The 25,304-nt window shown below is 58.1% G+C and overlaps 1 protein-coding gene across 1 annotated transcript; it reads left to right on the forward strand.

The window, feature by feature from the left end:
- The first annotated feature begins 22,265 nt into the window (after positions 1-22,265).
- Positions 22,266-24,565, forward strand: LOC119094265 (uncharacterized). The gene is made up of 4 exons (XM_037217343.1): positions 22,266-22,302; positions 22,601-22,773; positions 23,326-23,434; positions 24,193-24,565. Exons 1-4 carry the CDS (start codon positions 22,291-22,293, stop codon positions 24,355-24,357), a joined length of 459 nt encoding a protein of 152 aa, XP_037073238.1. The 5' UTR covers positions 22,266-22,290; the 3' UTR covers positions 24,358-24,565.
- The last annotated feature ends 739 nt before the right edge of the window (positions 24,566-25,304 follow it).

The following is a 25,304-nucleotide window of genomic DNA, read 5'->3' on the forward strand; positions in this document are numbered from 1 at the left end:
GGAGCCAGGAAAATTGAAAAATAGCTCCGAGGATTGTTTAAGATGCTGGATCTTTTGCATTATGTACTTCACGTAGGGTATTTAAAGCCCTAGTGTGCATTGAAAATGCTCTGAAGGGTTCTTCGAAGTCTAGAATATTTTTCATCGAATTCTCATTGTTTACCAGGGTCTTGCTGGCAGTAGGAAGAAACTTTCTTTGCTGTAATTGCCTTTCGGCCATTGTTTCTTCAGGAAACTGTTCAACACATGCAATCGCCGTTTGGAGGATTGCAACATCACGCTTCGTGTCCGGCGCATTGCAAGCCTGCCGCGCCCAACAAGCGAACGTTTGCTTGCGCCGATGCCGCTAACACAGTATCTCAGTTTGCCGCGTTCTAAAACACCAACCCCAACAGGAGGGTGGGCCTATAGACACGCTGAACGTTTGCCGTTGTTTCTCAGTCCGATTCCGGTGGTTTGGTTTCACCTGTTAGCGTTCTGGCTGCCCGTGATTCGTGTGTTGACGTGCTGGCAGTTCCCGTTCGACCTGTTGACGCCGGGATGTTTTCCGCTCCTCCTGTTGATGTCTCTGTGATCCCTGTTCCCTCCTTTGGCGTCGCGATGCGCCCTGTACCCAGTCTGCTGATATTCCGATGTTGCCAGTGCCGTGTCTGACCTCCCGTGCTCCCCGTGACTCCCCGTGACTCTCCGTGACTCCCCGTGACTCTCCGCGCTGACCTCCCCGTGTCCGCTGTTTCATCTGTTGCCGCCCCGTGCGGCAGAGGCGGCCTCAGCGCGTGCTGGGCTGCAGCTCCAGCGCCGGCCGGGTGCTGGAGCTGTGCCACCAGCCGGCCCGGCGGGCGGGGCCGGCCGGCGGGGACCCGCCACCTCTGCCGCCGCCGCCGCCAGTGCCAGCCGGCAGCTGCCAACACCTGCCGACGCCGCTGCCCGGCGGACTGCGGACCGGGCGCTGCGCGCTGCGAGCTGAACTGGTGCCGAGCTGGGACGGAGCTGAGCTCGTGACGCGGTGCGGTGTGACGCGGCGGTGTCGTGGAGGGGAGTGGGGTTTGCCGAGAAGTTGCTCGGAGCGGGTCAGCGACATGTTCTCGCGTCAGGTGAGTGGGTTTGTCCGTGATGAATCACTAGTGATGCTTGTGCGGCAGCTCGGTGCCTGGGCTGTGTTGGATTCCACTGGTCTGGTAGCTTCTACCTCGCCGTTTAGAAGCGCTCGCTCTGGAAGAATGCGGAAGAGGTCAACGATCAAAGCCGCGAGTGGCCGGCTCCTGCGCGCGCCCTTCCTTTTGCATCACATGTATCATGCCCCCGAGTGAGCCACACCCAAGATAATATCGACCCTGCAAATACCTGCGCCCACTTTGCAAAAAGCAGCCGGCCAAAGCCGTCCATAAACCCCTCGGCTGATGTTATACATTCAGCCCTGCGCCCACTTCGCAAAAAGCAGCGGTTGAAGCCGTCCTTAAGCTCGCTGCCTGACGTTATCCATTCAGCCCCAAATCATGCGTGCGCTCGTGTCACACAGAGCAGGCCCGAGCCCATCGCCCGTCAGTATGCGCAGACCGGAATAAACTGAGGCCTGGTGTCCTGCCCTGGGAACCACTGAGTCTTGCCCGTATTTTTAACTCAAAGCACGTGGTGTTGTGGTATCAGAACAGTCACTAAGCCATTATTACGCTTCTACAGCTTTCAACCCGAACCGTTTTTACTTACTTGAGACTACTAGCTGCCAGACAGAATAACGATTCACCAAATGTTGAGTCTAGGTTGTGCACCTTCGTGAAGGACGGCAGGGTGTGTGGCTCAGACCGGTGGTGCTAAGATTCCATCCAGGTAGCGCCTCAGATCAGGTATGGGCTCAGATCCAGGTATATGCGTCAGATCCATATGGCTCAGATCCAGGTATGTGACAGATCAGGTATGCGCTCAGATCCAAGGCATGCGCTCAGATCCAGGTATGGGATAGATCCAGGTATGCGCCCAGAGATTCAGGCAACTGCGATCAGATCCAGGCATGCGCTCAGATCCAGGTATGCGCTAGATTCCAGGCATGCGCTCAGATCCAGGTATGGGATCAGATCCAGGTATGCGCTCAGATCCAGGCATGTGCTCAGATCGTGATTGCTCATAGCGTTGGGTTTCCCCTATCAAGTCTGCAAAAGACTGAAGGCCTATGTAAGGCCTACATGCCTACAAATGCTGTGATGGTTTTCTGGGCGCGTCTAAAAAGCAGTTGTGCTTCAAACGAAACCAAAATGCTTAAGTGGTTTATAGTTGACGTGGTAATGAACTCAATAAAGGTAAGAAAAGTACAACACCAAGGTGTAAGATAACCAGCACAGATTGCTTGCGGTTTTGGTCTATCAAGTAATCAAACGTTAATACATGGGCGATTCCAACAGCTTACGCTGTGTCGAGCCCGGAGCCCCGCTGCGTAGGTGCATTTACTGCACTAAATACCCGTATTGACCAGTGACAAGAGCTGCCAATGCCGTGGTGGAGTGAGGATCACGCAGAGCTCTGAGTCCGGCTAGACGCGGACTCGAGTCGAACCTCATGATGAAGTCCGCCTGGACTCGGACTCCAGTCCAAACTCATAACTTTTGGAACTGACCCGAAGGAATTGATGTTTTCCTCAGACGAAGCAAACTTTGATTACCAATATTAGAGCAGTTTTCTTGCCTCCAGCTCATATATTCGAAAAGAGTAATATCATACCCCACTCATTCATTTTACAAATACTGAACCCGGATCCGAGCGCAAGCACAGGCCTGTCAATGAAAGCTGGGGACATGCTGAGACGCGGACTGAAACAGCTGAGGAACTTAACTCGCACCTAATAAGACTGAAACATGCGTAAACATAATCCGGCTCGGTGCTAACATCTGTGATTATTTTACTTAACACGCGCTGGGGGGGTCGAATTGCCCCCCCCCCCCCCCGAAGGTTTTTCTAGAATGGTTTCCGAACGGCGCGGCGTAGTCGCGCCACATTTTGCATGGCTGTAGACAATTGAATAGTGGATCGTTTGGCATAAAAAAATGTAGACGTACCTTGTAAGGTCACCGGCCTATGACAGGTCAGTCACACCACGGTTTCAGTCAGGGCAATTTCTAGGGAATCCCTCCATCTGATCCAACGACGGAGTGTTAGACGAAGCCACACATCTCTGAGATGCTTCTTAGGCAACACAACGGTGGAATGAGCAAATTGTATTGACCTTAGATCAGATATGAAGGTCACACCAAGGTCAAACCCAACCTGTTTTGTTACTATAGGGCTTGCTGTATGAGATAGTTTCTGGTGCTCATTTTGAATTTATTGATAGCAGGAACCGCATTATACATCTTCCGTGGACTTCTTAGAGGTCAGAATAGGTCATTGACCTAAAATAGCCTCGGTCAACGTTTCGTTTTAGGAACATATTGCCTAGCGTAATCTTTGTCGCTCGGTCAAATGCAAAACTCATAGCAGTCTTGTATGATTTTGGTCACCTTAACGTTCAAAATGGTAAACAAGGTCACTGATCTTGAATGAGCATGTAACCTTTTGCTTAAAAACGGTTGTCTAGGTTGTGGGGGCACTTTGGAGACCAACCTGGAACTTGACTTTGTTTGACCTTTTTGGACTCAAAGGTTATAACCTAGACACCTGATACTTTGACCTAAGTGAGTTCATGTACAGGTCAACACACCCTGTAAATTTGGCGTCTCTAGCCTTCTTAGTTGCCGAGATCTCAGGGGGTCAAATTGACACCCCCGCCCCCCTCCCCCACCCGAGCAAAGGGTATCTAGCCGGCCACCCGGGAGCGTGTTAACCTTTGTTAATCGCGTATAAAGCGGATCCGAATAAGCTTGATTGTTATTCAAGCTTAATCACTGTGATTCTGGATATCTTTTAAGTCATCAGCCAGTGCAATGTTGATTGCTATAACGCTGACTTAACAAGTTAAGAGAAATAGGGCAACGCCAGCTGATCCGTAATTTCGGCCAGGCTGGGCTAGGATTACAAATTTCAACGATTGATCCAATGCAAGTGTATCTCTGACGATACTCATTGACGTCAATGGAATGTGGAAATTGGGTGGCTCATAAGGATCCTATGCGATCCCATAAGGAATTAATGGATTCAGATTCAATTATTTCGGACTCCAGCCAAACACGGGCTCAATCTACTACGACTCGGCTTCCAGCTGATATTAATGCACCGTAAAATCAAACCAACTCGAATTTTGACTCAAGACCGTAGGACTCGGAATCGGATACCTGTTGCGAACGGAAAATAAGCTCGGCCTTGGATCCAGGACCCAAGGACCTAAGCTTTGCCTTACTTACGGCGTAGGCTCCAGTACTCAGATCCGTGCCTGGGGGAGGGGGGCATGTGGGGGGGGGGGGACATGTAAGGCTGCGGTCATGTGAAGGGGTGCTTCCTCGCGGCCGTGTGATTTCTGCGGCCATCAGGTCATCAGGTCATCAGGTCATCAGGTCATCTTCCATTCTTGTCCTGTCCTGTCCTGGCATGTCCTGAGAACCGTGGAGTCAGCCTATGCTGTTAGGTATTGGCTGTCACGCCCAAGAAACGAGCGCTCGTTTATGACCAATGCACAGAACACACACATAGAAAATGTTCGAGCGGATAGGCCAAGACAACTTCCTCAGAGTCCACATACGCCGCAATGACTTGGCTGTTGAGATCAAAGGATTGACACCACGCGACCGTTTCCTGATGGCGTGCTCTCCTGTTGGTCGATACGAGAGATCGATAGAGTATGAAGTTGTATGTAACATCTGTGGGTGGCTTCGATCAGCACTGTCGCTCCTTCTCCTGAGCGCTGCTGATCTCTCTCTCCTGAGCGCTGCTGATCTCTCTCTCTCCTGAGCGCTGCTGATCTCTCTCCTGAGCGCTGCTGATCTCTCTCTCTCCTGAGCGCCGCTGATCTCTCTCTCCTGAGCGCCGCTGATCTCTCTCTCCTGAGCGCTGCTGATCTCTCTCTCCTAAGCGCTGCTGATCTCTCTCTCCTAAGCGCTGCTGATCTCTCTCCTGAGCGCTGCTGATCTCTCTCTCCTGAGCGCCGCTGATCTCTCTCTCCTAAGCGCCGCTGATCTCTCTCTCCTAAGCGCTGCTGATCTCTCTCTCCTAAGCGCTGCTGATCTCTCTCCTGAGCGCTGCTGATCTCTCTCCTGAGCGCTGCTGATCTCTCTCTCCTGAGCGCTGCTGATCTCTCTCTCCTAAGCGCTGCTGATCTCTCTCCTGAGCGCTGCTGATCTCTCTCTCCTAAGCGCTGCTGATCTCTCTCCTGAGAGCTGCTGATCTCTCTCTCCTGAGCGCTGCTGATCTCTCTCTCCTGAGCGCTGCTGATCTCTCTCTCCTAAGCGCTGCTGATCTCTCTCCTAAGCGCTGCTGATCTCTCTCTCCTAAGCGCTGCTGATCTCTCTCCTGAGCGCTGCTGATCTCTCTCTCCTGAGCGCTGCTGATCTCTCTCTCCTGAGCGCTGCTGATCTCTCTCTCCTAAGCGCTGCTGATCTCTCTCCTGAGCGCCGCTGATCTCTCTCTCCTAAGCGCCGCTGATCTCTCTCTCCTGAGCGCTGCTGATCCCTCTCTCCTAAGCGCTGCTGATCTCTCTCCTGAGCGCTGCTGATCTCTCTCCTGAGCGCTGCTGATCTCTCTCCTGAGCGCTGCTGATCTCTCTCCTGAGCGCTGCTGATCTCTCACCCGAGCGCTGCTGATCTCCCTCCTGAGCGCTGCTGATCTCTCTCCTGAGCGCTGCAGATCTCTCACCCGAGCGCTGCTGATCTCTCTCCTAAGCGCTGCTGATCTCCCTCCTGAGCGCTGCTGATCTCTCTCCCGAGCGCTGCTGATCTCCCTCCTGAGCGCTGCTGATCTCTCTCCTGAGCGCTGCTGATCTCTCTCCTGAGCGCTGCTGATCTCTCTCCTGAGCGCTGCTGATCTCTCTCCTGAGCGCTGCTGATCTCTCACCCGAGCGCTGCTGATCTCCCTCCTGGGCACTGCCGATCTCTCACCCGAGCGCTGCTGATCTCCCTCCTGAGCGCTGCAGATCTCTCTCCCGAGCGCTGCTGTTCTCCGTGCTTAGCGCTGCTGAGATCCCTGCTGGGCATCCTTGATCTCTGCTTGGCGCCGGTCAAAGGCTAAGAGATTGTTTGGCGCTGACTAGAGATTGCTTGAGGCGAAGGCAGAAGTGATGCTGACATAGCGCCGGTCCAGTAGGTGCCCTGCTGTCGTTCAGTGCCGTGATTTTACTCGAGCACGTGTGTCAGCCGGCTTGCGATGGAGCTGTGTACTTCGTTGGAAGTTCCTACCCTCAATGCTTGTTTCTCCGCCATCTTTAAAGTTAAGTTCGCTCCGCTCAGCCGATCACCCAGAGTCATGACCTGACAACAGCAAATGCCCGTCTGACGTCACCGGTTCAGCTCCTTTCCCACGCGCAGACGGCGTTCAGTCCCCCGGCGTGGTGTGAGGCATGTGGGGTCCATCAGCTCCGCAGCCCCACCGCTTGCGGTCTGCATCACTGGACCGCGTGTTTGTTCTTCGCTCAAGCGGTCACGAGGAAGAGTCCAGCTCTGCATCCGGACGGCAAACTGACGCGTAATGACAGCCTTTGCCGCAAGTAAATTTACGTAATGCTTGATAGTTATGACTATAAGTGAGCCATTACTGATTTATCGTGATTTAATGAGTCTCATTTGCATGATTTTCACTTATAAATGGATTATGACACCTAAATATATTCATGAGTGTCGGCAAGCCACCTCCGACGAGATAGCGGATGTTTCGTGCTAAAGGAACTAGCTTTGATGGTACTGCCTGCATCATGAATTGTGGCCGGAGTGGTTTGCACAACTCACACTGCTTCAACGGCTCACGTCCAGCCTACTCGACCCGAAGTCGTAGCAGCGAGCCGGTGAGACCGTTGGCAAAATCTCAGCAATGCAGCCGCGCCTTCGCTTCCGAGCGGTCTTGACCTCCGCTGGACCCTGCAAGCGCCGTTCTCACAAACCGCAGAGCTTAGCCAGGTGTTCCTGCAGCCCCGCACGGGCCAGCGGCCACGTGACGTCACGCCGCGCGGCATGCGCGACGTGACCTCCAGCGGCCGGCGGTGACGTCAGTGTGTGACGTCACACACCTGCGGCGGGGCGGGTGGCGCCTGGTGAGCGCTGATGGATGCCGGCGTCAGCCGTCACGGCTGGTGCGGCCCCGCCGCGACACGCCGGCCGCCCGGTATAAACAGCGGCCCACGCGGCCCGGCCCGGTCACGCGCTCACGTGGGACGCGCCGACAGCTGATCTGTCACCACCCCAGGCGGGGGAGGAGGGGGGTAGGAGGAAAGGAGGGAGGCAGAGAGGCAGAGAGGCAGGGAGGCAGGAAGGCAGGGAGGCAGAGAGGCAGGGAGGCAGAGAGGTAGGAGGGAGGAAAGAGGGAGGGAGGGATGGAGGTAGAAGGGCAAGGAGGCTGGGAGGAGAGAGGGAGGGAGGAGGGGGAAGAGGGGGGGACAGGGGAGGGAGGATGGAGGAGGGAGGATAAGGGTAGAAAGATGTGGGGTAAACGCTGAAGGAAGGGGAATGACCGATATAGTTAGGATGGAAACCGGAGGGAGGGGCTGATAGCCGAATGCACTGGGCATGGATTCTGCATATTCTGAACACCAACACAAGCCAAACAAACAGTTGACCCAATAATGACCGCTGCTAGTCGGAAACTGCCAGTCGCTCTGCGACCATCGGAGGCAGGAGCGGACGACATTGGCATGCGCTCACCCTTCGCTAAGAACCAACCCCATGACGACATCGCCGTAGCTCCAGCTGAGGGCCGTCCGAGCGTACCTGACGAGGGCGTAATGTGGCGACCCCGCCAGCACGCGGTCCGGGTGACCTCCAGCCCGTCAGCACGCGGTCCGGGTGGCCTCCAGCCCGTCAGCACGCGGTCCGGGTGACCTCCAGCCAGCCTGCTCCCCGGCGTAACCCGGCCGAGATGGCTCCGGGGCTCCAGCTAGGTCAGCGCCGGCGTTCCACAGCACAGCCGTCTAAAGGTAGCCAGGATGTCGGTGCAGAGATGGCCGGACGGATCGCCGCGCGGCACACTGTCCCACACTGTCCCGCACTGTCCCGCACCGTCCCGTACTGTCCAGCACTGTCCCGCACTGCCCCACACTGTCCCGCACTGTCCCGCACTGCCCCACACTGTCCCGGACGGTCCCGTACCCTCCCACACTGTCCCGCACTGTCCCGTTTCGTTCCGCACTGTCTCGTAGTGTCCCACAATGTCCTGCGCTGCCCTGCACTGCTTGTATGAGTCGTCAGCGGCTCGCACTCGCCGCGAGCAGTCCGGGCCGGGTGGTGCGTGGGATGCGGGCTGGGCCGGGCCGTGACTGAGGGCTGCGGTACTCTTGCCAAGCGGCAGGCGGCCTACGGCAGGCAGGTCCTGATGCAGACACAGATATATAGTGGATAGGCCACGCCAGCATGTCGGTCAGGAAGGGCCGGACAGTGTCGCCTCTTCAGCCTGCGTCGGCATATGTGAGCACATCACCCTCGGCCGGCCCCACCCCTGCGCCGCGTGTACTACACTTGCGTAGTGCGTAGTAGATGCGATATGCACTGCGCTTCGTGCGCGGCGTTAGGCGTGGTGCACGTCGGGCTGGCGGTCTGCTGGCGCGCGCGGGACACAGCTCGAGCGCGTGAGCTGGCGGTGGGAGGGTCCGTCCCGCCCCGGCGCCGCGCCGTCCTCGCGAGCTGAGCTGACGACGCTGGCGGCCGGCGGCGGCCTCAGTCGTGACCGGCCGGCGCACCTGAGCAGCCTCCCGGAGTGGCCAGCCGGCCCCGCCCGTCCGTCCTCCCTGACGCCTCTCCTGACCGGCCGCGCTGCCGCCTCTGATTGTATTCAATTAGACGACGCGGCCGCCGCCCGCCGCCCCGGGCGGCCTCACGAGCTGCGGGCCGTTCGGCAGGCGACGCCCTGTGCGGCGCCGGAGACGCCCCTGGCGACGGGCTCCGCTCTCATACCTCCCCCCCCCCCCCCACACACACACACATTACCACCACCAGACCGTGCTGGAGGAGAGGCTGGGAGGGGTGGAGGGCAGGGGGAAGGGGCAGCGCCGCTCACAAGCCCAGGTCCAGAGCCAGGTCAGCACGTGCGGAGGAGGGGGTGTCATACCGGACGTGAGTGTCCGCCGGTCGGCGGAGTCTCTGCGCCACCGCACGTCCGCCTGGGCGTGCTGCGGTCGGCGGGGCCTCTGCACCACCACACGTCCGCCTGGGCGTGCTGCGGTCGGCGGGGCCTCTGCACCACCACACGTCCGCCTGGGCGTGCTGCGGTCGGCGGGGCCTCTGCACCACCACACGTCCGCCTGGGCGTGCTGCGGTCGGCGGGGCCTCTGCACCACCACACGTCCGCCTGGGCGTGCTGCGGTCGGCGGGGCCTCTGCACCACCACACGTCCGCCTGGGAGCGCCGCGGTCGGCTGCGCTGTTGAGGCGTCGGTCCCCGACCGATGCCTCACTGGACTCCTCGATCATCAAACGTAGGGCTTGGGGCGCGACCTGCAGCGCCTGGACGGGACTTCCGTGGAGCGAGGCGTGCGCGAGACTCGTGGGCAGGCTGGCGAGTCGAACACATTGTCATGGTGGCCGCGCACCCTGGCTGCACCCGTTCCACCGCTCGTGGACCATCCGCCGGATATTTGGTCTCAGTGGCAGTAGTCCGGTAGCGTTGGAGCACGTCTCACGCGTCACGTGGCAGCGGCTCGGAACACTGCAGAAACACGTTTTCAGTTCTCGCCTCGTCGCAAGCTCGCTGCACAATTGTGGGGATGGCGCTTGTCCACAGAGCGGCTGGCGATGGACCCAGAGAATGGCGCGATGCGAAGGTGTGCTTGCGAGCCTAAACAGCCGGTCATGACCGTAGCTAAACAGCCAACCATGACCGTAGCCAAACAGCCAGCCATGACCATAGCTAAACAGCCAACCATGACCGCCAATGAAGCGGCAGCGCTAACAGGCTGCCAAAGGCAACATCCCTGTCCTGGCGCTCGCGCGAGGACTCCGACAGAACGCTTCAAGGTGTGCGGACGTGCGCGACTGCTGTCGAGGACGTGCGCGGCCGTTAGCGTGGACGTGCGCGACACGGTACCAGCGTGCGCGGTCGCGACCGACCGTGCGCCTTGTCGTGCGAGGCCGCTATCGAGGCCTCCCTGTTGAGTATTCTGTATTAACAAATTGTGCATTAGCATACAATGACGCCCCCGAGGCATCAACGGTGCACCAGGGTGTGCAAAGCACGCCGCCGTTAAAACGACGGGCGCGAAGGCTTGCCAGGGACAAAGAACGGCGCCTTCGTACACCCAACTTACCGAACGGTAAACAGCCAGTTATAACTTGCTTGGGCTGCTTAGCAAGAGCAACTGAGTAATAGGCAACATAAAGGGTTGGTTATTCGCTGCAGGCTGTCTCGAACAAATGGAAAATCACATGATCTTTTATTAGTCGTGCGCTCGAAGCTGAGATTATGTTGCGTGAGAAGTACATGTGAAGCTGCCATAAAGCTCGTGTGTGTTACTTGTGTACCAATTTATTCATTTCAGCTCTTAATCCTCCAACCCGAAGCCCACAGACCTGCAGCGGGGGACCGTTGAGGCCGCCGCCAGAGTCTACCAGCTTTTGATCAGCCGTACAGGTGCCCATAAGCAGGGCAGACATAATCCGGGGCGCACATAAGCAACCAACAGCTTCAGGGCCTGACTCTGGAACGCGGGACCTCTTCAGGGCCTGTCTCTGGAGCACAGGGGCCTCTTCAGGGCCTGTCTCTGGAGTGTGGGGCCTCTTCAGGGGTCTGTCTCTGGAGCGCGGGACTCATTCAGAGCTTGTGTCTGGAGCGCGGGACCTCTTCAGGGCGTGTCTCTGAAGTGCGGGACCTCTTGAGGGCGTCCGCCAGGACCTGACTGTGGAGCACGGAGGCCTCTACAAGACCTGTTTCTGGAGCGCGGGCTCCGGGTTTCACTTGTAGCCGCTGGAGGACTCCTCCAGCCTCATTTCTCTCTATCGCAGGTAGCAGCATGACAATGGGCACGGTATTAGTCGGCAACAATTAATTGACAGCGGCTGCTGCCGCACGCAGGGAAAATTCCGGAATCGTTTTGGTTCTTAGATGGAGAGAAAATGCTTGGAGGGCATTTTAATGTTTGGTTTGGATTGTCTGATTTGGTTCGAAATGCCACAGCATGGAAAGGGAAACGGAAAGGAAACAAAAACAACGGAAATGCTTAAGGAAGGTCACTGCGTTAGCACGTCAGCCGTCAGCCGCGCTTTCCCAGTTTGAGGTCAGATGCGAAAAGAATAACTTTAATAATAATAGGCTCTTTATTAACCTGTCACCAAAGCTGAATTAAAAGTAGCCAAGATGGCCACTTGTGCCAGATTGGATGAATCGCAACCAAATCAAGCACGTCACTACTGATTCGATTATTGTCATCAATATGGACCTTTTCACCAATGGTTTAACGAACTTGTTGACCATAATGCCTACTTAAGTCACCAAAACCAGACTGGCTGGGGCTCTACCAAATAGGTGAAACAAGTCACCAATATATAGTATTAAATCAATCATTTGTATCAAAATCTAGTATATTCAACCCACCAGCAAAAAACGACCAAATTTTAAACCAAATTGGCACCAGCTTGGAAATGTTTTGGGACGCAGACGTCATCATTAACCTTGGGGTTGCGTTGTGAGAGCAAGTCGCTGACTAGCACTGAGTTTCGTAAATATCTACACATCCAGAGGCGTAGCCAGCTGGTGGTGTGGTGGGAGGCCACAAGAGACATGTCCTCTCGCTACGCCCTGAGCGACTTTCGGGACCATCGGCACAAACTATCAAGTGCCCGACTGGAGGGTCCGATGGGATGGCCAGGGTAGGACCCCGGGGCAAGACCTGGCCTTCAAAGGTCAAAGAGACTCGTCGCGCCTTCGGGGGTTCTCGGATGACAAAGGTGTTTATGTAGGTCCGAGACCACCAATGCTGACCAGCTGACTCCGAGTCGGCTTAGACTCTGGGGTCCCAATTACGAAGCACGGACAAGGCCAGAGTCCGCAATTGTTACTGAAGGCCTCCTGCGCTGACCGGGGCCCCTGAAGCAAGGTGGCTTTCTGTATCAAGGCACAGAGTGATTTACAGGGATTATGTGCTGGCAACGGGCCCCTAGTCGACCAGAGGCACATTTTGCTGGAAAAGGGAAACGGCGGGAATCAGAACGTCAGAGAGATACTGGCGTTGGTCGAGTTCCCTGTTGCCTGACATGGAATGGAAATACGAGAAATTTCAATGAGTTGGTCCACAATAAGACAATAGAACGGTCTGGCCAGACACGGGATCTGGGACCAAAAAAGGCTCTTCGGGACTCCTTAATTTAATTAATTATGGTGACTGTTGCCTCGCCTATGTCCTTGCCCTTGCCCTTGACCTCGCCCTTGTCTTTGTTAAAGCCCTTCCACCCGTGGTCGGTGGTTATAGCCGTGATATTTGGTCGGATTACTAAAACAGATTTTAACTGGCACCACTGGCGACGACTCAGCCTTCAGGACATAAACTGGCTGTCTGGGCTTGCTACTTCAGTTGGTGATAAAGGTGTGTATTTTGGCGATGGAATTGGCCATTCTGGCTGTCCACTTAATAATACACACAACCATAATGAAACACGCAACTGCAGTACATGGTAAACTGCGTGCAGTCAAATTGTACCCCGGTAAGGATTCTTGTGAGGCCGTGGTTCATGATATTACACAATATGTATGTATATGCATATATATATATATATATATATATATATATATATATATATATATATATATATATATATATGTATATATATATATATATATATACATATACATATATATATATATATATATATATAAGTATATATGTATGTATATACAGCTACATAAATACAGAACATGGTTAACTGCCTACGGTCAAGAGCGCCCTGATAAGCTTTATGATGGGGCCGTGGCTCATTATATTTCCTTACGCGGTCCTGGCATGCGTGCCACGTCACTGCAGTACGGCGCAGCTCTGTGCAGCGTGGTCCTGCCGATGTAGCACGGCCACGGTCGAGCTATTGTGTGGCCGTTGGGAGTTGGCGGTCATTTGTCTCAGCTGCGCACCATGAAGGCCGAGCGGAGGCTGCAGAGGCGCAGCCAGAGGGACGCACAGGCGCTGGGGTTGATCCAGCTGCCGCCCGGTCCCTGATGTTACGCGCGTGTCACCGGGAGCAGCAGGCGCTACACCTTACGCGACTCCCTCAGCGCCTCACGCCGTATGTCCCTGCGCGGACAGCGCAGTTTACCCGACTCCTCCAGCGCCTCACGCCGTATGTCCCTGCGCGGACAGCGCAGCTTTCGCTAGACGGTAAGATGCACACCCGTGTGTCGCACGAGCTGACCTCGCGCTGTATTCGGCGCGACGAACATGGGTCTTGAGAATTCCACAAAGCTCTCGTGAAAGTCGTGAGGGGGCTGGCGCTCCGGCCAGAGGTCGTGGGCGGCGGTTATTCCGTGGCTGATCCATTCCGGCCGGAACGGTCAGGTATTCAGAGACCGCCGCAGGATTTCTCCAATCATTGAAATCAGCTGGGTCGAGAAGCAGCGCATTCCCGTGGGCGGCGGGCATTGGTGAACCGAGGACAACGCTGCATGCCTAAGTGAATTTACCGTCGGATGCAAATGAATGTCACGTTTCAATGAATACACACCATCGCCGAATACCGGCAGCTAGTAAATCACAGAAATGCATGAACACCAGATACATAGCGATCAGCGGAGAGCCACAAGCAGAGAACAGCAAGCCCCAGTGCCCGGCAGACTGAAAGGACGAGGATAGCCTACAGCGGTCTGGACCCTCTGTTAGTCCCACCATCCGACAGCGGTCTGGACCTTCCGTTAGCCCCACCTGCCTACAGCAGTCTAGACCTTCCGTTAGCCCCACCAGCCGACAGCCATCTGGACCTTCCGTTAGTCCCACCTGCCGACAGCCATCTGGACCTTCTGTTAACCCCACCTGACGCGGGAGGCAGATCGTTGCTGCGGCGGCTGATCTGCGGATGTGTTCGCGCGCGGCGATCCAAGCCAAACAAACGGCCTGCCGCCTGCCACCCAAACGGCCGGCGGGGCTTATTTACGGCGGCGTCTGATGCTCAGAGTCTCGCCAAGACTTCTGCGCTCGATTGATGCCAGATTGATGCCAGAGATACCAGGGATGCCAGGGATGCCGGACGGGGGTGGAGGGAGAGATGAGAAGCCAGCGGAGTGTGTGTGGGGGGGGGGGGGGGGAGAGGAGATCGGGGGACACGAGCACGTCTTTCGTAGAAGGGAAATGAATGTGAACCCGAGCACTTTTAACCTCGGAGCGAGTTAACACTCTGACGGAACCGAACGTTGGCCCGGAGAAATGCAGCGCGTGTCAGGCGCCTGGCTTGGTGCCTGGTTTGGCGCTTGACTTGATGCTTTGCCCGTCGTTTGGCTGATTAAATTTACACGACCAGCAAGTGTAAATTTACTCCACCGGGACATACAAATTCGATCTCCCTTTGCGACCGCGTGAGCTGGGGCACTAACCACTCGTTTGCTTGTGGACTTGCTGCTTGCATACGACCATGTGCTTTTTGCGACACGAAAAAAGTTTGGCGTGGTCCTATGGCCATTGACGTGGCATGTGGTGACGTTAATGAACACGATGAATGATAGCCGCCAAAGCTGCCGAGCGGAGCCATCAAGGCTCCTTCGGGCCGCCGAAGTTGATCCATCGATAATTGCTCCATTGATAAATGATCGAGCGAACACGTGGCTGTCGGTGGTGCACGACAAATTAACTTGCCCATGCTTGTGAATTTAGTGAAGCGAAATCTTCAGTGGGAGTGACCTGCTCCTGAACGGTTGGCATCGACGAACGGCACATCGGCGGAAATTGCCAACCGTATTATCCAGGGCGTTATGAACGTTATGAACGCGCTCGCTGGTTGAACCCTTGCGCAGGGAAGTCAAGATTGACTGATTAGTGCACTTGTCCTCCACCTTAGGGGGTTAGGGGTCGAATCCCGGTTACGTCATGGTCTCTTGGGGCTGATATAGCCACTGCGATCGATACCGAGCCGTCAAAAGATGCACGACGATGTCCAACGAGTTCGCCTCTTAAACAGAGAAAGAGATGGGAGATGATATGTAAGATCATGAAATTGATACTCATATATAATATATATTATATAATACGCAAGTAATAAAGGAAGTAATGGCTGGTTTTCCCTGGCGCTTCAGCGGGGCATGGTTGTGAAGAGTCTCTCTGTAGGCTTGCAGCGCTACAAAGCAGACACCCTGTGTCACGTCACCCGCTCTAAAAAACAGCCACCCTGTACCATGTCACCCACTCTACAAAACAGCCACTCTGTACCACGTCACCCATTCTACAAAACACTCACCTTGTACTGCGTCACCCATTCTGCGAAACAGATACCTTGTACCACGTCACCCATTCTACAAAACAGTCACCTTGTACTGCGTCACCCATTCTGCGAAACAGATACCCTGTACCACGTCACCCGTTCTACAAAACAGACATCCTGTACCACATCACCCACTCTACAAAACAGCCACCCTGTACCACGCCACCCATTCTATTCGATTGTCAAAGAAGCTCCCCCAGCACCAGCCGCCGTCAGCCAAGCGTCTTCTGGTGCATAAAGTCCTGCCGTTTGATCGCGGCACAAGGCGACCAGCACAGCCTGTCGTGTGCTGACCGCTTCCGTGCACAACACAGGGCTGGCGGCGCTCGACAGCAGTCGTGCGGCTGGCGACAGCCGCGGTGCACGCCTCCAGTGTGGCCGATCACCGGACCGGAACTGGTCTCGTTCCGACATTCGCCGAAGTCTTTTGACTCCTGCGATTGGTGCTGGGACGACTGTCCATTCCTTCACCAGGTTCAGTGACGGTCGTCCCCTCCTGTGACAGGTACCGACGATGGTGATGCTGGTGACGGTGCTACTGCGCCCCGCGGTCTGCCCCCGGCCTGAGGTCAGCCTGTCAGTGGTGGCAGCTGACCTGACCTCACCAGATCACGTGCTGCTGGAGGAGGGCGAGGACGGCCGCTTCAGGAGGGCGGCACCGCCGGAGGACACTGATGGTCAGCCTCGCCATGTGCTGCCCACCAACAAACAGGTGTCAGCCTTCCTGCCCGGCGGCCAGTACAAACGGTGGGTGGACGGTTGGTTATGATTTGGTGTTGTTTGGACTCGGGGTGACCTCGTGCTCCGGTCTTAGGCCATTCTTAACTCGGGAAAGCTAAAACAGTGTGTGCTTTGAGTTGTTTTGGTACGTCCCAGCGTTTACCTAAAGTTGTTAAGTATAATGCTGCTCTTGCCTAAAAGGTAAATTCTGGGTAACTTCGGCTTTAGTTTAGTTAGTGCTCTGCGCTGATATTCGTTGATATCTGCCCGGTCTGATTTTTTTTTTTTTTGGGGGGGGGGCGGGGGGAAGAAACGTTCAGAAACTTGCATCACATCCCCCATGAAGAAGTGCGTTCCGTCTTTATCACAGCACCTCGCAGTGGTGGAGATAGCCACCAGACGAAGAGAGTTCAGAAGACTCCAAAATGACTCACGAGGCCTCTGAAATGATGGCTGATCCTGGCTTGTGACCCATGTCCGACAGGTTCCTGTATCGCCAGAGCCAGGAGCGGTCTCCGATCTCCCTGGTGGTGACACCGTGCTCATCAGCGCTCCGGGGCTCCATCAGCTTCTACCCGGACACGGTCAGAGGTCTGTGCTCCGTGTCGCGAGAGACCTGTGTGTCGTCGGAGGCCGGTGTTCCGTGCCACGGAATGCCTGTGGTCCGTGCCGTCATAGGTCTGTGTTCTGTGCCGTCAAAGGTTTGTGTTTCATGCCATCAAGGGTCTGTGTTCCGTGCCATCAAAGGTCTGTGTTCCATGCTTTCAGTAGGTATATGTTCCGTATCATCAAGGGTCTGTGCTCCGTGCCGCCAGCGGTCTCTGTCCCGTGCCGCCTGAGATCCTCGTTCGAGACCATCCCACCTGGTCAGATACTCCCCGAGCCGCCCGGCCACGACAGGACCGGTCAGCGCACGACCCCGCGTACGCACAATGGTTAGACCACTTAACGCCGCTTGCGACGCGGCCCGCAAAGATCAGCAGCCAATCACAAGCGTGCTCCGCAGACCAGCAGCCAATCACATCGCCCGTCAGTTTTAACACCGCAGCGTGTTCGCCGGTGTGGTCCACACCACCGCTGCTGTATGTCCGGCATCCCGCATCCAGCACAGACACACGTCTCCTCCGCGGCGAGCGCACCGGCGGCGGCATATCTCACCCCTGCCTGCCATCCCCTACGGCTCCTCCATCCCGCCCATGTCCACGCGAGCCGACAAACCAGCAGGACCCCGGCAAATGTCCGGTAATCCGCCATCGGCGTCGAAGGTCGGCTCGCGGCGGCGATAAAGTCGGTCTTGAGTGTCGCCCCGGCGCCGGCGGCGGCCGGGGCGGCCCGTGCCCATCCGAGCGCTCGGTACCGCTCAGCCCTGACCTCGCTGACCGCTGGCCCGGCGCGACCTATCCCACGCCCCCGCACCATCCATCAGCGTCGCACGTGACAGCCGGGCGTGATCAGCTGTCCCCTGTGACAGGTGGGTGGGCTCCGACGTCTTGTGCTGCGGGGTAGGGCACCGCCACAGCCCGATGACTGGGTGCTCACCGCGGCGGACGGCGGAGTGATCCGCGCCTGGGTCGTTGGGGTCGCCAGGGTCACCGGGCGGACCTGGACGGGGCCGGGTCGCCCTCGTCACCGGGGCTGGACGCTGTGACGGGGCGTGTAAGGGCACCGGCATGTCCACGTTTGCTCGAGGCGGAAGCCTGGCACGGCAGCATTGGGACACGACTCACCCTGGCATCGTCACATAGAATGACTGCGCACCTACAGTTTGTCAGCTCATATTTCAGGGACTCCTAGACCACAAACAACTTTTGCCCACAAACGTGCCATATTTATCAATCACTAAAACATCGAAAGACTCCGTCACACTGGCTTGATTCCCGCTTGTGTGCTCACACGACGCACCTTCTTTAGAAATGTACGAGTTCTTAGCTCCACCTCACGAGACCAGGCTCAGAACACCGAGCTGAGCTGAGCTGAGCTGAGCTGAGCTGAGCTGAGCTGAGCTGGGCTGAGCTGGGCTGAGCTGAGCTGAGCTGGGCCGAGCGTGAGAGCAGTGCGGAGCAGGCAGGCAGCCGGGACTCACACCAGCCATGTGGAGCCCCCCCCCCCCCCATGTCCAGCCGGGAGGGGGAGGGGAGACCGTCGCGGTACGTGGTCCGCCGGGCAGCGGTGGCACGACAGCGTGCTCAGGGAAGGAGCTCTGAGGGCTAGCTGTATAGATACTTGTGCGCTTTGCGAACAGTATCTGGGGCCCCTGCAATAGCGTGTCAATGGCTGTTCCACGTGTTGGAATCCGCCTGTCAGATGCGAGTTCGGGTCCCAGTGAGGGCGAGGATTCCAACAAAACCCTGGGACGTAGACGATGCAACGGGATTCTTAAACGCCCACAAGCTGCGAGCTGAAACAACATTCAAAAATCCCTGCCTAGACTCCATGCGAACGTTAATTCCTGTTAGCTTGTGTGTGACAATCGTCCCGGCCGTTGTGTGACGAGTGTTCCGCCCGGCCGCCGACAGAGGGCGGTAAGAGCCGGCTGACCGTGCAGCGGCTGGCCGGGCCTGACCAGGCCATCTACTCGGAGCGACGCGGCCAGCCCGGCGCCTACGACATCAACATCACCGCCCTGCGCGACACTTACGTGCACTTCCTGGCAGCCGACCAAGATCTGGCTGGACTCAGTACGTGTGCTGGCTGGCCGCTGGTCGACCAGGATCTGGCTGGTCTCAGTGCGTGTGCTGGCTGGCCGCTGGCCGACCAGGATCGGGCTGGTCTCAGTGCGTGTGCTGGCTGGCTGCTGGCCGACCAGGATCGGGCTGGTCTCAGTGCGTGTGCTGGCTGGCTGCTGGCCGACCAGGATCGGGCTGGTCTCAGTGCGTGTGCTGGCTGGCTGCTGGCCGACCAGGATCGGGCTGGTCTCAGTGCGTGTGCTGGCTGGCTGCTGGCCGACCAGGATCGGGCTGGTCTCAGTGCGTGTGCTGGCTGGCTGCTGGCCGACCAGGATCGGGCTGGTCTCAGTGCGTGTGCTGGTTGGCTGCTAGCCGACCAGGACCTGGCTGGTCTCAGTGCGTGTGCTGGTTGGCCGCCCGTCGGCTCGGGCGCCTCTGGGCGCGCGCCCTCCGCTGCGGCAGGTGCTTTCCGTCTCGGGAGGGGTGGCGACTCGAGAGGTCACGTGCAGTGAAGTCAGAGTCGTCAGTGTTAAGTTAGAATTTGTCCGGTTGAGTTGGCAGTTGTCGCTGATGCTCAATCAAGCCCCGATGTAAAGTGTGGTTGCAATTACTTATCAACTCAACTGTGTTGACTTGAGTGCTCTATCAAACCTCTAGTGCACATCGACTCTCCATCTGAGCGGTCTCACTATCTTGCTGTCCGTCAGCCCGTGACTCCTTCCGCACTCTCCACCTGAGCGGTCACACTATCTTGCTGTCCGTCAGCCCGTTACTCCTTCTACACTGTCCACCTGAGCGGTCTCACCATCTTGCTGTTCGTCAGCCCGCGGCTCCTTCCACACCCTCTTAATGCGCACAGTGCGCCTCGGGCCCCGCTTGACGTTCCTCTCCCGATGTTTCCCCGTGCCCCAGGTGCCCTTCAGACGGCGGTCAAGGTCAAGAGTAAGACCCGGCACCGGGCGGAGATCCGCTGGGCGCCGGCCTCGTTCGGCGGTCAGGCGCTGCACTACTGCCTCATCACCTCGCCCGGTGGTCACTTCAGGTAAGGACACTGCAGACTGGACACTGCGGACTGCACACTGCAGACTGCCCCTGTGGACTGCACACTGCGGACTGTCCCTGTGGACTGGACACTGCAGACTGCAAACAGCGGATTGCACACTGCAGTCTGTCCCTGTGAACTGCACACTGCGAACTGCACACTGCGGACTGCCCTTCTGGACTGCACACTGCAGACTGCACACTGCGAACTGCACAATGCAAACTGCACACTGCGGACTGTACACTGCGGACTGCACACTGCAGGCTGAACACTGCGGACTGCACACTGCGGACTGCACACTGCTGACTACGCACTGCACACCGCCTCTGTGGACTGCACACTGCAGACTGCACACTGCGGACTGCACACTGCCGACTGCACACTGCCGACTGCCCCTGTGGACTGCACACCGCGGGCTGTACATTGCGAACTGCACACTGCGAACCGGACACTGTGGATTGGACGCTGCGGACTGGGCACTGCGGAATGCAAACTCAGGCGGACACTGTGCTCTGTGGACTCGAGTCATCGCCGTAGACAGCCGTGAGGAGGCACACTGGGAGACCACCGGTGGAGCCAGCCTGACGTCGACTTCACCACGTGCTCGATCTGTCTTTCTCCGCGGTGGCGACGTGCCAGTGCCAGCGTCATGCAAGTGTTATCCGGCGCCTTCTGTCGCCTCCCGACGTCTGGCAGATAGAATAGGGTGAGCATTGCCGTTATCATGGGCTACGTGGTCAATTTTGTATCTCTGCTGCGGGATATGACGAAAGTCTATCGAAGCCAGGAGGCGAACACTAAAGAATGAAGGGTAACTATAACCACCGGCTCAATGCGCTGCTGATGAGTTCGCTCGGTCGAGGCTCTCGCCGTAAGCTGCTGAGACAGCTGACTGCGCCCGGCCGTGTCGCCGGCCAGCGGAAGGCCGACCGTTCTCCGCTGTGAGAACCTTATCGTTCTCCGCGCCTCCCTCAGCACGGTCTGCGGCGCCCTGAGCGCCAAGTTCGGCCAACAGGCGCCAGATGCCACTGGGGAGCGGCGGCGTCGCCAGCAGGCGGCGCCACCGTCGCGCCGCCGGCGGAACCAGGCGGCGCAGAACCGGACCATCACCGTCGGCTGCGTGGGCAGAGACACGGCCTACACGCTGTATGACCTGGTGCCCGGGCCGCGCTACCACGTGACCGTGTTCGGGCAGTACATCAACAGCAGCGTCAGCTTCCAGTACGGCGTCGGCGAGTTCAGGTGCGCGTGATGGCGTAATGCCCGCAGTAGTGTGCAGCGGGCAGATCTGGCGATCGGGGTCGAGGCTGACACAGGCACGCGGCCCAGGCAGGCACGCGGATCTGGCGATCGGGGTCGAGGCTGACACAGGCACGCGGCCCAAGTTCCCCTCGTGAGGAGGGCACCTCACATCTTATCCCGAATCCTGCTAATCCGACCAGACTCTTGAGAAATCTGCTTTCGTAAAGCCGCCCAGTATCTAGTGTAAGCTTCTTGGCTCATGGATGGAGGAGACCTTGACCCTCTCCTCTGACCTTGACCCTCTTGACCCTCTCTTCGGCTGCCTTACTGGGCTCAAGTCAGGCTCGAGCTCAGGCCGTCGTTTGCTTTCCACGACCAACCTTGGCCAACTTCACCTCAACCAGCTTTGAGGCGAGGGTAAGCTCAAGCTGGCAAACCAAGGGCAGCAACATTGACGCCGCTAGTGGAGGTTAGCGTTCGTAGCGCGCGTCTGACCGCTTTCAGCTCGGTGAGCTACGCTCCGCATTCCAATACACGCCCTGGCCACAAGTGAAGAAAACCAATGATTACAGCCAGAGCACATCGTGCGAAAATCAACACATCACAGCGGCAGTGACGCCCCCGCCCCTCCCCGGGCGGCGTGCGAGCACCGGCGACCCTCTGACCCGTCGCTGCCGGTCGCTGGCAGGTACTCGGACCTCTCCGACGGGTCTCTGACGGTGCGCCGTGGAGCCGTGACGCGGCTGCGCCTGACGCCGTCGCGCCCGCTGCGGCGGCTGACGCTGCGCGCCGGCGGCAGAGGCGCCAGCGCGCTCCACTACTACGTCGTCTCGTGCGGGGGCCCGCTGCGGCTGCGGGTGCTGCGCGGCGGCGGCGGCGGCGGCCCTGTCCAGCTCCTGGCAGCGGACGTCAGCGGCGTCGGCCTCCTTGCCGGCAAGCTCAACAGCACCGGCCGCGCGCGCTATCAGTTCGAGCTGCGCGCGACAGGCGGCGCCACCAGCGCCGAGTTCCAGGCCACCCGGAGCCCGCGCCGCCTGCGGCTGGCCGCCCTGCCCGACCGCGTGGCAGTGCGGCCGGCCGGCCGCCGCCGCCGCGCCAGGCTCGGCCTCAGCTGCGGGCAGATGGTGATCACGGTACGTGCCGCGCTGCCGGGGTGGGGGGGGGGGGGAGACACACTGAGTGAGTGGGTGGGGGAGGGGGGGAGACACACTGTGTGAGGAGGGGGGGGGGGGGGAGCTGTCCGTTATGCTGAGGTTGGTGCGGAGATCTTCATTCCGGAGTAATACGCAGGCCTGGACCACGAACATACCGTAGCGATGTGGGTAGCGTGAGGTTCAGAGCAGCAGTTTTGTGCGTGGTTTTCACGGTCTCATGAGGCCCACTCCCTCGAGCAGCGCGCGTTCCTGTTTCTGACAGCAACTCCGGCTCCAGATGGCGCGCTCGCAGGGCCGCCGCCTGGAGTACTGCGTGCTCCTGGAGGAAGACAGGAGCAGCCAGGACGGCCGACGCTTCAAGCCCCCCTCGGTGTGCGGCCTGGAGGCGCGCCAGAAGCGGAGCCCTGCCAACCTGACCCGCTGCGGCTCCAGCCGGGAGCTGAGGAGAGGGTGCGCTCGCGGCGGCGGCGGAGGCCCCGCCTCCCACCGCCGGTAGACCCGCGGAGGGAGGCGGGGCCTGGGCCAAATTGCTCCTCACCCGGTCAAGGCTGCGATGAACAGCTGTTTGTACCCATGGTCAGGGGCGGAGTTCCACAAAATCAGCTGAGGGGTCTACGCAGGGAAAATGGTAAAGCTGGACCCCCAAAATATGACAAAAATTGTTTTTTCTTCCAATGCCAGGCAGTTTCCTCTAAAATACGGGGAGTGTAGTGTCCTCCAACTGACACCCACCATCCTCCTAAAAGCCTTGGATGTTCTTCCGAACCTTGTTACAGCGAGGCGCGGCGGCAGTATTGGCGCCGGCCCATCGCCGATGCCGATGCTATGCTGGACCGACCGCCAGCCATGTGAGCCCCGAGCTGGCCTGCTGCCGCCACCCATGTGCCATGTGCCAACCATGTGTACATGCGTACACAGCTGGCCTGCTGCCGCTGTCCATGTGTCATGTACCACCATGTGTACATGCGTACCTGTGCCGACCACCGCCTCCGTCTGTTTCAGGAAACGGGTGGAGGTCATGTTCAGTGACCTGCCCCCGGGCCAGAGGTACATTGTTCGCGCCATGGTACGGCCCGAGGGCGGCCGGTTCCTCCCCTACAAGCTCAGACAGGTCAGTCCCCTCCCCGTGCAGGCTGGCCCTGCAGACTGAGTCAGTTTGTGCTCGTTGCTGGTGGCTGGGACGTCAAGAGAGCATAGGCCGTTTTCGTTGGTATTAGGCACGAAAAATGTTGGCACAAAACGCTTGGTTTTAGTCGTCTGCTCGCAGAAGCTATTCGTCGCGTAAATCTCACCCGAGTGCCAGCTTTTATGGAAATTAAAACCGCTAAGAGCCTTTAGTTCTTCGTTACCCGGCATCGGTGAGCAACTAGTCTGATAACCGGTGGTAGCCGTGTGCTCTACCTTGCTGGACGACAACGGTCGGATGACATACGTTGCCAGGCGACGGTAGCGCACATCTTACGTTGCCAGGTGGCGATGAAGGTATGTGCTATGTTCGCCAGAGGCGGTGACGGTGCTGTGTTGCTAGGAGACGGTGGCGGTGCTTACTGTGTTGCTAAGCGACAGTGACAACGCGTTCTGCGTTGCTAGGCGACAGTGACGGTGCGTTCTGTGTTGCTAGACGACAGTGACAGTGCGTACCGCGTTGCTAGGCGACAGTGACAGTGCGTACTGTGTTGGTAGGTGACAGTGACGGTGCGTACCGTGCTGCTAGGCGACAGTGACGGTGCGTTCTGTGTTGCTAGACGACAGTGACAGTGCGTTCCGCGCTGCTAGGCGACAGTGACGGTGCGTACTGTGTTGGTAGGCGACAGTGACGGTGCGTACTGTGCTGCTAGGCGACAGTGAGGGTGCGTTCTGTATTGCCAGGTGAAGGTACCCGCCTGTCGGGACCAATCACAGCTATCCAACGAGCTGACGGAGACGAACGCGCTGCGGCCGGGACCGGTCCCAGAGCAGCTGTACGGGGACACGGCCGCGTCCGCCGACGAGCAGGCCGAGGAGGCCGACAACAGGCTGACGGACCAGCCCTGACCCGAGCCCGTGACGCCCACGGACCCGGACCAGCCGTCACGGACCAGCGGCGACCTGAAGCTGTGGAGCCCCGCGGCGCTGAGCCACCTCCAGGGCGCTGCTGACCCCCGCGGTGCGCATGCGCGGTGACCCGGGACAATCCGTCACGATCGCGCGTAGGCCGCGTCGCTGATCGCCGTCACGAGCGGTCTCGACGCCGCCGCGACAGCTTGTGTGAGCGGCGCGCGAGCCGTGTGTATGCGCCGAGGGGAGGGGAAGTGTGTGGGGAGGGGGCGGATGGCGGCTCTCGAGGCCTGTCTGCACGTGCCAGACTCCCGGGGTGGGGCCGGCGGGATGACTCCGACCGGCCGACGCGCCACTACGGCAGCGGGAGGCGCCGGTTCACGCCGAGCCGGCTGACGTCAGTGCCAACAATCGCGAACGTTCTGAAGAGCATTGAACAACTAACAGCTCTGCGGCAGCATCAGCGTCAGGAGCAGAAGCAGCGGACCTGGCCGACCAGCCGCCGGTCCCGTGGTCTCGCACGCACCGAGGGCCGCGGCAAGGCAGGACATCTGGCTCATCACCGATCATTAATTACGACGATCAGTTGTCTGGTCTGTGCGAAGGCGGATGTCATTTGTTTGGTAAAAAAAGCGTAACGGCTGGTTTGGTCATCCTGAACGGCGTAAATTTATCCCGCAAACTTCGGAAAGCTTCCGAAAACTTAGTGGAAGAAACTCATCAGAAAACACCCAAAGCTACCTGTCATGGACATGCTATCTGGACATCACATGCGCGTGCGTACTCCGATCACATCGCAACGTCAGGATCTGTTTCATTATCACACACGCAGTCATCTTCCACGACGGACGTGGTGACAATTCTGCCGGCATTCTCCATGCCCCGCACGGAACAACGTACACTTCCGGCCCTCCAGCGGTGGGGACAGGCAACCGCATGTCAGC

This window comes from Pollicipes pollicipes, unplaced genomic scaffold, assembly GCF_011947565.3.
Source record: "Pollicipes pollicipes isolate AB1234 unplaced genomic scaffold, Ppol_2.1 Scaffold_1600;HRSCAF=1878_pilon_pilon_pilon, whole genome shotgun sequence".
Lineage (NCBI taxonomy): Eukaryota > Metazoa > Arthropoda > Thecostraca > Pollicipedomorpha > Pollicipedidae > Pollicipes > Pollicipes pollicipes.

Coding starts and splice junctions, on each gene's coding strand:
- LOC119094265 (XM_037217343.1), top strand. Junction 22,774..23,325: donor AGCCGGGAGCTGAGGAGAGG/GTGCGCTCGCGG, acceptor CGTCTGTTTCAG/GAAACGGGTGGAGGTCATGT. Junction 23,435..24,192: donor TCCCCTACAAGCTCAGACAG/GTCAGTCCCCTC, acceptor CTGTATTGCCAG/GTGAAGGTACCCGCCTGTCG.